The sequence below is a fragment of the Lotus japonicus genome, chromosome 2, assembly GCF_012489685.1.
Source record: "Lotus japonicus ecotype B-129 chromosome 2, LjGifu_v1.2".
Taxonomy (NCBI): Eukaryota; Viridiplantae; Streptophyta; class Magnoliopsida; order Fabales; family Fabaceae; genus Lotus; species Lotus japonicus.
The window spans coordinates 76,799,334-76,814,188 of NC_080042.1; the positions used below are offsets into that span (position 1 = coordinate 76,799,334).

Here is a 14,855-nt window from a genome sequence, read left to right on the forward strand (position 1 = left end):
AGTTAATTATCATGCACAATGAAGATGAAAAAATCTGCTGCAAAGCATTTGCTTTTATAATATACTTCTATAATATACATTTGTCTCTGCGTGAGTCACTTCATTTTGATTTGAGCAGAGACTCAATTTCTTATCTATTGAAGTGGGAGGCTTTGAGATTCATTTGCTAGGCAAATATTTGGCTTTCCTTTTTTTGTGTAAATTAAGATTGTGCACTTGCACATGGATTAAGCACTATGTGCGACTTCTATAGTGATGTAAGAAATTTGTCTGCACATATTTCAATCACAGGACGAAGGGAGCATTCCTTGGTTTCTTTAAGTAACATGTGGATTCATTTATCAGGAGGAGTCAGATATCTGCACATTTGGTGTACATCCTCACAGTCACAGCCATTGTATTGGTTTGTTCTAAAGAAAATGATGGAATGCGCCTTGACAATGCATCATTACAAACATGAAATCATAATATTCTATCTTGGTACCCCCCATTTGAGAAAAAAAACTATATTATTCTTGGTACCCCTTTTATTCAGTGTCAAATATATATATATATATATATATATATATATATATATTTTAAATAGCAGTGTGTATTTTCCCTTGAAATTTTTGTTAAGAAATTTTTTTTTGGTGCTTAAAATATTGAATTTGTTAAGAAATAAAAAAAAAACAAGTATTGTATTTTTATAAAATGCATATTTATAATAGAAAATGATGATGAGAATGATCGTTTTACTCTTGAGCGACTATTAGCATGAAGTTCCTTGGTGTGTGATTTTTGGTTTTACTCTGAACTGGCGGTGGCGAGCTAGAAATGAATTAATTAGGTTTTTTTTACAGAGTTGGCAAATCCATAGCAATTGTGAAGAGAAGAATGAACCCCCCATCTTGATGAATGATGCATCCGAGGAACAGGTGTCTCCTAATGATGTTACTAGGATTCAAAGGAATGTGTAGTCAACAACCCAACATCAAGTTGAGTCATATTCGGAAGTCGTTGTTGGACTCTTTTGTTTTGAGAGTCCCATCACTTGATTGGCCATAATGTTCATATTCATTGGAAGCATATCGTCAGGGAGACATTCTATGCCGGATTCGAAACATTTATTTTATCTTTAGTTCTTGACTTCTTTCCCATTTCAAAGCTTCTAGCAGATTTTTTTTATTAATTTCATTGTTTCAATACCATAGAGTACTCTAATTCTAATATAGTAAACATATAATATTATATACTATATAGAAAGTTAAATACGTGCGGAATTCTTAATTTCTAATATCATGTTGTAATTAATCAATCAATTTATTTACATGTACACAAAATATATTACAGCTTACTGAATCCTAATCTTCTAGCAGTCACGACCACACACCTAAAGGTAAAAACAAAACAACGCAACTGCTACCTCCTTGTTGATTTGAAGAATTTTTATATAAATGGCATGGCAAAAGATACAGTTTTAAGATCTTTGCAACCAACAAGGTTTTGGGATGTAAATAAGATATAATCACCTATCTAGTTGTATCTACAATCGAAGAATGGTCCGAAGTGTGTCTGAGAGATTTTGGATAGTCCGCTGTTCCTGGGTTGCTTGCAGCTCTTGCAATGGCATATCTTCATAACACCTAATAGCATGTAAAGCAATTAGGTTAAGAACAATCACATTTACATAGAAACCCATACACGCCTAGGAAGAGGTGTGAAAAAGAAATCATCAGATCAGAACTGAAGGGTCCCAAAATTATGTGCTTTTAAACATGTATTGTTCTCCAATTTGAGCATTTGCACAAATAAGTGACTGGAAAAATTTACATGAAAAGATGTAAAATGTTTGCCATGTACAAAAGTCGAAGAAAGGGACATACATTTTATGGTAAGCTAAAGCCTGTGCCAAGTTCATTAGAGTAGAACTCGATGTCAATCTTTGGTAAATGCTTGGAGGAAGTGGCATCTGCGGCATGTCAATTAGCAAACCAATATGAGTGACCGTAAGTAGTGCACGGCACAAAAATGTGATGCGCGTCGCGCACAAACACACACACACACAGTCACCTCATTAATTCCTCTCCGACTCTTTTTGGACTGTCCATCACCACTAAAAAGCTCTTGTAATGCTTCTATTGCTCCAGTTCCACTGGTATCCTGTCGCACGCCACCAAGAACATTGTCTGAAAGGAGCGCAATAGGTGATATATCTGTTGCCCTTAAGAATGGTATGGGTACTGTATTACCAGCAGCATAAATGGACCAAAGCTGCAATAGCAAAAAAAATCACGTCAACAGATAATGAGTCTTGCTTGGACTACAGATAAGGTTATTTTTTGCAAAATATTTGCTCAAATGGAGTGATATCAGACAGAATATTATGTTTGACAGCAGATACATAAATCAAATTATAAAAATACCTTATCTTGTAAAGCAAATGCTTTGCGGCTGACTGTTTCATTCTTCAATGTGCTAGTGCTCATACCACTACCAATTCCAGTTTGTGCTCGAAGGCTACCTTTTGTTTTGAAGTTTTCCTCAGTTGAATTACTAGCATAAGGTAAAGACGAATTTAAGGTATCTGTAGTAGAACTAGATCCTCTAAAAGACGCAGTGTTCATGTCACCAACTTTCAGATGCTCGACCCTAAAACATTATCCACAAAAGAAGGTAACTAACTACATGAGGATACGGGAGGAATGAAATAAGGGAAGCAGAGGCTCTAACAAGCATATGATGCACATTTTACAAGCTTGCAAATCTAAGGCTATTTGAATTAAGGGTGAGGGAATGACAGAAAAAAAGCTTTATTGAAAAATATAGGTAGAGGTAAATGGGAATGGATCCTCTGATTACATTTCCATATGACAAGGTTAGGTGAAAATTTGTCTCACTCTTCATAGACAAAAATAGGAAAGATAACAAAAAGTTCACTGGACTTTGTCATGTCAAAATCTAATATGGAAGATCCATTCCACGAGATAAGCCAATAGAAAAGTACCCAGGGTCAGAATATCTGCCTCCTGTGCCACTGGTGAGAGCAGGTAAGAAAAATGCAGAGTCTGCATCCTGTGTGGCCTTGCGTAATTCATCTCCATGGACTATTACAGTGCCAAAGTTGCCTGCAAATAGTCCACATAAATCACAATATTTCACCAAAGAAAACAAGAAAATAACTTAAATTTTTCCAAGTATAAATTTTAGAAAATGAAATTAATTAGAATCTAACCCGTTGCTTGGATTATAGGAAAGAAAATCAGAAAGGAGAGATTTTGAAATATGAAATGGCGAATTTTTTTGAATCTTTTGTTTCTACAGTTTTCTTACAGACTGTTCTCTTCATTTTCGGATTTTCTCATCAACCAATCAAGAGAAAATTTGAACTTCTAAAGTTTTTTTTCCTGCCTGTTTTCTTTATCTCAATCCAAACATGGGGTAAGTGACAACAACTACAAAGACAACATCAACCCAATTGGATTTAATATTTAAAGTGACAAACTCCAGGCATGAGGCAGATGAAAGAGAAAGGAGCTCGGGAAAATTAAGCTCAGAATTGAGCCTAGTACCCCCTGACTATAACGTGCCCATGGTAGCAACTGGTCTACAACTCAGTGACATGAAGAGCAGGCTGTCTAAGTTTTCATAACACCTGGATTATTTGGTAAAATTGCAGAAAAACTATAGTGCTGGAATTATGAATGACACAATAAAACTCATCCAAGTATGAACTATTGTTAACCATGACATCTAGGAAAAACCATATACCATATACAATGGTTCAGCGAGAAGGTACAAGATATGGGATAATTTTCACAAACACCATAAAAGAGATATTTCTATTAGTTCTGAAAGAATCAACACAATCACGCACACATGCACTCATTACCTAACTACAGGTATTCATTAATGCAATTATGCAAATACTTCTGTTTGTCCATCCACAGGCCCCTCTTTGAGGACAGCCACACGGGTCACCCTTTTGACCTATCAACCTCACCCTCCTCACCCTCACCCTCCTAAAACACTAGAACCACGCAACAAAGGTGGTAGAACTTAGCTCAACCAGATTTGAGAGCTACATGGGCCTCTGTGTATGCCCAATCATTGTCAATTTCAGCAAGCTATGAAGTGGAATTTGTATGCCAACTTCCTTTTCAAAGCTCATTTTCTTCCATCACAAAGGGTGATACATCATACATGCTTTAAGTAACAACTAACAATAGAAAATAACCAACCTCGAAAAGAAGTGCTGTCGAGCTACAAATAAGATATAAGAAACACAGACCTTCACTTGTGTCAACGTCTTCCACCTTCTGCAGCTTCCTCATAGTGCCATGTGATGAAAGATCAGCAGCCCCCACAACGTTCATATTATGAGGTCTGGATGGAACAGTATCTCCATATTCGTCATTTAGTTTTGAAGCTAACATTGGCTGCTTCAAATTAAAAATATGTATTACACATGGAAATAATTTCTGCATTTCAAAATATCCTAAACTAGAAGGTAGAGATGAAAAGAATTGGTCCTAGAAGATGTGCGCGAGTGTGAGTGTAAGAGAGTAAGAGAGAGGGGCGAGGGGGGAGGGATATGTTTTAGTCATACCTGATCGTCTGATGCAGCTGGAGGAAGAGTTTGCACCTGCAAAGCCATGGAAGCCCTGATTTGCCTTGCCTTTTCTAGTTTGGGCAACATTGCAGCAGATCCAGATTTCCATTTTTCAAAGAATTTGTGCTAGGCAGCCACAAAAAAGAACTTTCACTCAATGGAAATACACAATAATTAAAGAAAACATAGATGCAATTGCAAACTAGATAGTAGATACATTTTGGGTTTCTCTAGTACCCATTATAAGCAGCGGCCAAAATAAAAGTGCATGCCTGATCAGCCATCTACCAAAAGACTAACATAGGAATTTCACATAACCAGTCTATGCTCTAGTCCGTTATTATTGTTTTTGTTTAACTTTTTTATCTTATTATTGTTTAATATTTAAAACACTTAACATAATCACTCACATTTTGTTCATTATTATTTTCAAGTCATAACAAGAGCCATGTATTACACTTTTATTTATTATTTTCAAGTCATAACAAGAGCCATGTATTACACTTTTATTTAACAGATGAAATAAAAAATAAATATATCAAACTGAAAAAAAAGGGGAATGAACAAAGAATTAGTTAAGAAAAATAGCAATTGATCTCAATCCTAATTAATGCGTCTAAATGGATGAGACAAGAATCTCCATATACATAACTCTATTTTTAGTGAGTCTGAAGATGGTAGTTAGTTGTAAGAATATGGTAAGGATACATTAAGATGAATATATTAAGATGGATATATTAACATCAAACACAAACTTTAACCAACTGACATATTAGTGGGTATGCTTTTCTCTGCATTATTTATAACAATTATCTATTAACATTGCTTCTAAGAAACCAACTTGCCACTAGCCATCTTGTCCTATCAAGGAGCTTCTAAATCTCCCAAAATACAGAGATTGACTTCATCTCTTCATGTTGTCCTCCTTTTGTCCTTACCTACAACTTCTTAGTACACAAGTATAGCTCTGAAAGAATTTAAGACACCTAATACACTAAATTTTCATCTGAACCAATATTACAAAGGCGAAGCATACCTTCAACATCTCAGATGCAGTAGGGCGGAGTCGAGGTTCTTTGGTTAGGCACTTTGCAACAAAATCATGGAAATATAAAGACCTACAAAAGAAAAATCATATTTAAAAACATTGACGTGCATAAATTTATTGACATTAAACTGAGGAACACTATCTCAACCAGCATTAAGATAAACTGAATTATAATGCATTTATACCATCAGACAAAGAAAGCGCCAACCTTGTATTTTCTTTTTTTGGGGATAAAATGAAATTTCACAAGACAAGTAGAATACAATGAATTTGGAATACAAGGAGACCGTCTTAACAGAAAAGCACCAACCTAGTATTCTTGCTCCAACATGACAGAGTATTAACATTTCAACAAATGTCTTAGAATCAAAGGAGGGAGAGCAGCAAATGTATGGAGTTTTTGTTTAAACTTTAAATCTAACATACATAAGTCAATGATGAAGATATTGCTTATATATAACTTAAAGCGTGTATTTTTTATGCAGCACATTAGAAATAGCACCTTACTAAAGACAGGCTCTTACTTTCGGTATACATGCTGTTTAAATTTAATGACAACTTAATACTGTGTTTCTTTTTCTTTTTTCTTTTTGTCAAAAGATCATAATTAAGTACCAAAGTGAAAGATTGTATATTAAAAGGTATTGCAGCAAGCGTGACTCAGTACTGCCTTTAAGACAAAACATGCACAAAATATAATGTAAAGGAAAAGATAACTAGGATTTTCTAAACCAAATAGCATCCTAGATCATCAACAAGTAACTCTTTCAAGCTCACTGATTCACAAATTACATGCTAAAATAGCTAGGATATTATAGTATAAACTATAAACTACAGAAACAAACCATTTTTCTTTATCCTCAAGCATCGGAGCTGGTTCGATGGATATCATGAATATAACCTGCAGAAAAAAAAACATAAAATAGATCATTATACAGTTTACCACATGGGAAAAGGGAAAAACGGAAAGAAAACTAAGATAATGCCAAGTAAACAATAAAAATGTAAGGAACTACGGACATTGGATCCCTTCTTACAAATGGTATTCCAGTACATCTTTTTGCTACAATAGTCAATTACCAATTCTTTCGAAGCCTCAAGACAACCAAACAATTTGCAGTTCATTTAGACAAATCACAAACTTACTACCAAAGGTTCATCAAATAACACAAATAGCAGTAGTCCATTTAAAAGCAAAGGAGAAAAAAATTGATATTTTCTAAGAATCAGTACTAATCCAAAAAACGGTCATAAAGTAGGCAAGATTCTATTTTTCAATTATTTTGGGTTGGGTAGTACATTGCAAAATTAACTCGGCCCATGTTGTGTGACCTTTGGAGGTTTTGATGAATCTTGGGTGTACCATTCTTATTTGAAACAGGTTTTATTGTCGTTTCAGATAAAAGTGATAGCCAGCTGGGGTTAGGGCCTAATTTTAAATAGAAATTTGTTGGATTTAAAACTCAGGCCCTTTAAAAATTTGGCAAAATAAAGGCTCAGTTCCACGCCTATAGCCCTATGATCAGCTCTAGTTTCGGAAGCTTTTATAGAAGCAAAGAAAACAAATCCTTATGACAGTGCGCAATTAACAGTGCTCTCCAGCATGTTTGATTGGAAAATAATGCCCGCATATTCAAGGATCCTTCCCTATACTTGCATCTTGTTTGAAATACAATATAAAACTATTCATTTATCTTCGCCTAACATGCTCTTCTGTTTATCCTTCCAGATTCACCTACTCAGAAACTGAAAATTTCTCCTAAGTCCTAATTAACAAAATGACAAACATGTGAAGTGGATGAAATGATAAATCGTCTGCAAATTATACGAACATCAACATAAATTACCAGTAAAATATCACTTACAACTTCCAAGAAATGGGGAGAAGAGGTGATGTGTTATTACTTATATCAGTTACATAAAACAACAGTAAATATCAAATAAGTAGTAAGTTACTAACCCTCATTGGATGCACTGATGATCTTGGAGGAGCACCCTGAAAATTACGGTAACAGAATGTAAGCAGATAAGATAAAAGCATGAAAAGATTTGTTAATGCAGCATACTTAGAGAGAGATCTAACATGTGAATGAAGCCTCTACATGAGCTCAAGGTTGGCCCAATGCATATTAAGGCCCAAAGCAAATTATAAAATAGGGCCTTTTATAACTAATTAAAATAATATAATAAATTCGTATAAGTTTATTAAAGTGTAATTTTCAAACTTTTTGGGATGCGAGGAAGTATCGTAGGTATTACGTGTATTTTTTTAAATTTAAAAGTAAGTGACAAAATATTTAAAGATAAATGTTTTTAAAAAGAGATATGTATGAATAATGAAGATGACACTATTTTAATCTGAAAATTTACTAGAAATAAATTCTGTAAATTAAGAGTAACCATTATTTTGTATTTATTAAATTGATATATGTCAAAATTTAAATTTATGAACTCTAATTTCATAGCTTTAAGAATTTTATCGATTGGTAATTAAAAATTTATGATTAATTAAATTTAAACAATAATATTTAAGAGGGATATACATACATATCTATAATAAAAAATGACATAATGAAATAAGTCACATGGTATTATGAACATTGAACAGAAGTAGATTATAAAAAAAATGAGAATTTAATATATAGGGTTTGATTATCATTAACAATTTCATTTAAGCAAATTAGAATACAACAACAACAACCTCAACCTTATCCCACTAAGTGTATTCGACTATATGGATCACACTACGCCATTGAGATCGATAAAAAACTAAATTATGAGGGATATTATTGATAATGAGATCATCTTTAACAATATGGTCCCATATTCTTTTTGGTCTCCCTCTACAACATTAAGCAAATTAGAATAATTTGTTAAAATTAATATAATTTTATTTTAAGTTCAACTTTCAAGATTTTTGGGTTGTAAAACTATTAATGGTTTTTCAGATGTAAAATTTTGGATGAGAAGTGAAAACCCAACCACGTAAATATCGAGTGTTTCTCCTTAATACAAATAAAATTATTGTCATAAACATTTCGTCACAGAAGAGGGGCAAGAAGAAAAGCAGAAAATTGGGGGGGTGGGGAGATTTGCCCAGATGATTTTAGCTACCCAGAAGGGTACGTAAGCTTAAACTAACATAATCTGTTCATCACACCACCTTAGAATCACACCAGAGCAGAATACTTATCAACTGTAAATATCTTACAGACAGTGGGAGCAAAAAAGGGGGAGGAAAAAGGAGGGGAAAGTGACCCGAATTGGGTAAACTAACAGTTCACTTGAAAAAAACAACAAAACAGTTTACTTGGAAGCCATAAAATAAAAAACATAAGTAATTGACATACCTCGGCCATTTCAATTGCAGACACACCAAGAGCCCAAACATCTACCTGAAAATCATAAGTCAAATAATTAAAACCATATCACATTTCACATACTGATATACAGGTGTGTCCAATAATCTAAAAATGCTATACTCTAACACTATGGTTTATCTTGATTCAAATAAAAAATTATAAATAGAAACGGTACTGAATAAAAATATTACAGATCCATTTCATGTTTCCTGATAAATAAGTAACCTAGCTTAGAAATTATCATAACTGGCCTAGTAATGTCTATATAAATTAGTATTTTCAAACATGTACCAGATGAACTACAAAGTCAATGGTTATAGAAAAGTTCCAACGTGCCGTTTCCTCCATTAACTCCATACTCGTCCTTAGGGGAAGAGTATAGACACAATCCACATGCCTGTACTGTCATCATATAGCAGTGTCAACTAAGCTTTAACCAGATTTTTTTCTTTTACTTTATGACTGCTTGTTCTTCCATAGTCATTTTTCTGAAGTTTTTTACTAGATAGCAGACACTACAATAGCAATTTCTTCAATAAGCTTTCAAAAAACAACATTTTCAACCGGTGATCAACTTTAATCATCCTTTGAATGTAATTAATTAATATTTATTACCACCACTTCCCTCATAATAAGTCAAAACCCTTAGCATTCATGATTCCGATGATTTGAATTACTATTCATTAACATAAGAAAAATGCACAGCATCTTGATACCCATTCTATACAATTCCTCCATCTACTTGTGCTCAATAATACTACTTCCTTCTTAGCAAGCACTAAAAGCAAAATTTTCATATTTTTGAAGAAGGTCAAGAGATACAGAGGAGAAGTACCTTGAAGATCACCATTAAATAAAAAATCTTTTGTTTAATTTAAAATAAAATTCCTATTCAAGCAATTATATAAATGTTATTGACTTGCTATCCAAATGGTACAACAACTTTTTCTCCAAACCTAAGAACCGGTTACTGAAGAAGAAAAATGAAAGGCAAATGGAAAATAAAGCAAGGAGAAGCAGAACAGTGGCAACAAAAGAGCACAAATACAAAAACCAGGTTCACAAATTCAGGAAAGCTCAATACCTTTCCATCATAGCGACTTTCCTGAATGACTTCCGGAGCCATCCAATGAGGAGTTCCAATGAACTACAAGCACATTAAACTAAAACATCAAAAGTCCTGCCATGATAAAAAGAATGAAAGCACCTCAATCCAATTTAATTGCTTTTGATTAGAAGTTCATGAAACTTTCAAGAATGCTTGAGGAAAATTCTCAAGGACAAGGGCAAGGTAAAAAGCATGTCATTTGAAGTCAAATTCTTATAGGAAAATATTTTGAATACAAGTGCATGTCCTGTTCACGAAGTAACTATAATGTGAGTGAAAATAGCTGTGCAAAGTCACAATAAGTTGCACGCAGAAACTAAAATGGGGAATTTAATATGTCCTATGGTACAAATTAATTTACATGCACCAAAAGATTGAGTAAAAGAGCACTAGAACCAATCATATTTTTAATTGGTTAATGCACTTGTAGCCAATGCCAATGCCACTGACAGGATACTCATGCAATTCACAAAGGACAACCATCTCCATCTCAGTTTAGGGATGCAATTTGGTGAAAAGAGAATATTCCTTCATAAGCAAACACATGAAATATTAATATTAAGGGACAGATGTTTGTCAGCTAGAAGAAGTCAGAGATGCATGTTTAATATATGTCTAAAAACAATTTCTTAAGAGAAAAGACTGAGCACTTTAGGGCGCACTTATTTACTTTTTCTGTGATTCAATATTTTTCCAAGAAGAAATACCGCAATCATGGTAGTTGAATCGTGAATCGTATCGTGAATCGAAAGACCTATTTTCTGATCGTGAATCGTATCGTCTTATGTATATGTATTGTATGATACAAACGCACACAAAAATAAGTCATAAATGAAAAATATATGGTATGTATCATATAATTAATTACAAGATGACAAAGTGCAAGTGTTTATCTCCTTCAAAATCATCAATAACATGACAAATGCAAAGTACTTCCATACTTGCTAAACTATGCTTTGATCCTACAACTTAATAAACTTCAAAGTTCAAAATAATCAGGGGAGAAATTGCAATTCATGATACGGTACAAGCGATTCATGATACGATACAAACGATTCAAGTGCGATTCAGGGGAGAAATCGATTCACACATACGATTCCTATCGCTAGACCTCAAAAACGTATCGTATCGTGCATCGTACGATACTTACTACCATTGTCACAGTGTGAGTAAAAAATGTTTGTTCTTGTCTTTGCTATTTTGATCCAAAATTAATAATTTTACATCAACACCATGACTTTGGCATGGTATCTGAGCTTTTAAAACTATGTTCCCATCTCTGACTTAATATATTATCTGACCGAATAACATTCAAACTCAAATAATAAGTTTACAGAACAACTACCGTATTGCGCTTTGACATAGTCCTTGTAAGCTGGGCAGCAACACCAAAGTCTCCTGCTCAGGATCAAACAGGATTCTTAATCAGGCTGTTGTCAAAAGTCCAAGAATATTAATGTCTTTGATATTTCAATAAATTAAGAAAGGAAGAAAGCATAGGGTGAACTTGTACATAGAGAAATACTCTGTTAAAATATCTTCCTGCAATTACCTAGAAGCCTATGTTCCACAATTAATTGTAACCTTGATATGCATAATGAAATCCAGCTCGTAAAATTCTTCTGACAATTAAATTGAAATGCATCGAACAAAAATTAAATAAAGCAATTTCAATGGTTAAATTTCATAAAGTTCTAGACATGTTTTTTTGACAAAATTAGTTCATATATTTAGTTCAAGGAAAAATATCCAAGACTTTTCAAGTACTGATTTGTGAAAAAATGGACTTCAAAACACATCAGCATTATATCCGAGCTCTAACTTTAAACTTCACAAAGAACGTGTGTTAAATGTGAAATTTTGAATGCCAACAAATTTTATTTTCAGTGAACATTGGTAATAACTAGGAGGTGAAGAAAGCATTAATTGTCAACTACATAAAATGTCCAACTACATGACCACTTTTATGGTTGCAGTAATAATTTAGAATTGAAAGTATTCATGTGCAATCACTGATTTCAAAGCAGAATAGCTTCTAGATGGCATTCCATAAAACAAGTTAACCTGGAGAGTAGACTATATCAGCCCCCTCAATCATGTAACTAAGACATTGTTGCTACTAGCCCACTAAGAATTCAAGGAAAAATTAAAAGACGGGTGAATTTAACTTTAATTTAAGATGTGGGGAAAAAAGGAGACAACTTATTGAATGCATAGTAACTATGGTTTTCATGTGCAAAAAAACAATGATAATCATTGATAAGGATTGATAATTAAGAGCACTCAGGAGATGTAACTCAAATACAACTACTGTACTCACCTAGCTTGACATCTCCTTGTTCCGTTAATAAGATATTCCCACCTTTAATGTCTCTATGAACTTTAAAAATCGAGTGCAAATAGTCAAGTCCCTATAGATAATTAAGGAAGATGTTAGAAAAATAATATACAAAAAAAAAATGACACGCGCACAGCAAAAACTTGGTTTAAATGATTCTGACAAATTATTCTGCTTTCCCAATTCTATTTACAGATATCAAGAGACTTAAGCTGAAAGCCGCGGTCGATATTGAAGGAGAAATAAACAAATAGGATATAATCATGATTACATCCACCAGCACTAACCCAGACAATCAAACTATACCTTTAATGCTTCTCTACAGATATATGCTATTTGAACTTCATCCAGTGGTTCTTCATTCACGTTCATGAGATCAGCAACACTACCACCACCACAGTATTCCATCACTATCTGGCAAAATCTTAATCAGAATTTAGAAACAGTGTCTTAAAGGGCAAAAACACATCACTTGTATTAAGAAAGTTTATAAACAAGAGAGAGTAGTGATGAGAACAGTTTATATAAGGATAAAAATAAAGAGGGGGGAGGCAAACAAGAAGAAAAAAATCCCGTGCCTGATCATATTTGTCAAACACATATCGCTAAACAAATCATTAGCTAATCATCATAACCACCAGGAAGCCCAAATAAACTCAAACACATTATAGTTCCCTAGTCACAGGAAAGCTAAATCTATATGGAATTTCACAAAAGTAGTGCCATATGAACAATGAGTTCAGTTTATGAAAAGCCTTCTCACCCAAAGATACTCTTCTCCATGATAGCTTCCAAGATAACGAACAACATTCGGATGATTACACTGTTGTAACATCTCAATCTCACCCCGGATTTCCTCATATCCCTCCTCCTAATCAGCACAAGAATTATCAGATTCCATTCACAACAGCTCAAACTATGTCTAATCAATATAATTACTAGAATGCAAGTATCTGGACACCAAAAGGAACAGAAACTCACCCCTTCAGATAATGATATGACTTTGATAGCAACCATTTCAGAGGTTCTTAAATCCCTTGCTTTGTAAACAGCTCCATAGGACCCCTTACCTGCAATGCAAACCCCATTGTAACCACAATTTGCAGTGCAAAACACAAGCAAAAGATAAAAAGGAAAGAGCTCAAATTGCTATTGGGAACCTACCAAGTTCATTGAGCAATTCGTACTTGGTGGTAGGGTCCTCTCTGGTAACACTCTCAGGAATCGAACTCGACGAAACTTTGGCTGTTAACGATTGATGCTTCGCTTCCTCGTTCTGTGAGGATCCACTTGCCCTCCTCTGCTTCCCGAATCCAGGCTCCCCAACCGCCTGCATACTCGCCACCGCCCTCTCCATCGTCGAACCGCCGCCGCCGCCGCCTCCCGTCCGCCGCACCATGGTTCCACTCACTGACTCTCTCTCGACGGATTTCACAGTCGAACGCACAACGAAGGTTGAAAACTCGCCGCCGCCGTCACCGTCGCGTTCGTCGTCGTCCCCTTCCCTGAACTTATTCAAAATAGAAGAGCTCCGAGCTTTCCAGGTCGAGCCCGCCGCCGGCGAACCCAATCCGGAAGAAGAAGAAGACCGATCGCGATGCTGGCTCCGGTCAGTCTTCACGATCATGGTGCCGAAGTCGCCGGAGTAATCGTCTTCGTCGTCGTCCTCATAGTCCAGCCCTGCTCCGCCGCCGAAGTCCTTGGGAAGGCGCTTGAGTAGCGGAGGAAGAGAGGAATCTTCGTCGTCATCGTCGTCGTCGTGGCCGTTGTCTTTGAACACCATTGTCGCGTATGGATCGTCCTGAACTTCCGTGACTCCGGGTTTCCGCCGCCGGTCAGCATCGGCGTCGTCGTCGCCGTCGTCATGGACCACGACGGTGGAGTATATGTCAGATTTGGGTCGGGTTTTCCGGGTTCGGGGGGAGAACGAGTTCCGATCCATTTCTCAGGTAACACTCACAGTGAAGAAGCTACCAATTCACTTGCTACCACTGATACGCGATGCATGTGATGCTTAGTGGGCTTTGAATGGGCCGTATTCAGTTTTGGGCTCATGGACTCTCAAAAACAAGCTCACAAGTCACAAGTTGGACCAAAAAACTCAAGAGATAAAATTAATCTCTGAAAGTGTTGGGCGTTGGTAAGATCGTCCCCAAACTTAAGAAATACCTCTTGTCATGATATGACTTTCATTTACTTTAAACTCCAATCTAGGCACCAAGTTTCAAACTCATCACTAGTACCTTGAGTTCAACGGTTGCTTCTTTAAGTTTCATAACCGCTCTAGAATGTGGGTTGATGCGTTTGATTGTGGTATGGTCTTTGACCAAAGACATTGTGAATCTTTTTTTTTTTTGATCAAAGTTGAATGAACTTTCATTAAAAACACGGGTCAAAGCCCAAGAACA

The 14,855-nt window shown here is 35.2% G+C and overlaps 1 protein-coding gene across 2 annotated transcripts; it reads right to left on the reverse strand.

Annotated features, from left to right (window-relative positions):
• Positions 1-1,262: 1,262 nt before the first annotated feature.
• LOC130739728 (serine/threonine-protein kinase 1) lies at positions 1,263-14,426 on the reverse strand. Of its 2 annotated transcripts, none has more exons than XM_057592111.1 (18): positions 13,612-14,426; positions 13,429-13,517; positions 13,211-13,318; positions 12,754-12,861; positions 12,430-12,520; positions 11,455-11,507; positions 10,086-10,148; positions 8,990-9,034; positions 7,600-7,635; positions 6,485-6,540; positions 5,628-5,709; positions 4,589-4,717; positions 4,271-4,418; positions 2,987-3,107; positions 2,406-2,535; positions 2,053-2,253; positions 1,866-1,951; positions 1,263-1,625 (listed from the first exon to the last, which is right to left on the reverse strand). In XM_057592111.1, exons 1-18 carry the CDS (start codon positions 14,387-14,389, stop codon positions 1,526-1,528), a joined length of 2,424 nt encoding a protein of 807 aa, XP_057448094.1. In that variant the 5' UTR covers positions 14,390-14,426; the 3' UTR covers positions 1,263-1,525. The 2 variants fall into 2 exon arrangements, with proteins under 2 accessions (XP_057448094.1, XP_057448093.1); XM_057592110.1 differs by having other exon boundaries at positions 2,406-2,631.
• Positions 14,427-14,855: the final 429 nt, after the last annotated feature.

Excerpts from the sequence above, each read along its gene's own strand:
- LOC130739728 (XM_057592110.1), bottom strand. The coding sequence starts at position 14,389 with ATGGATCGGAACTCGTTCTCCCCCCGAACCCGGAAAACCCGACCCAAA. Across the intron at positions 4,718-5,627 it reads CTGCATCTGAGATGTTGAAG|CACAAATTCTTTGAAAAATG; the intron begins GTATGCTTCGCC and ends GTGGCTGCCTAG. Across the intron at positions 3,108-4,270 it reads AGACGTTGACACAAGTGAAG|GCAACTTTGGCACTGTAATA; the intron begins GTCTGTGTTTCT and ends GACTATTTGCAG.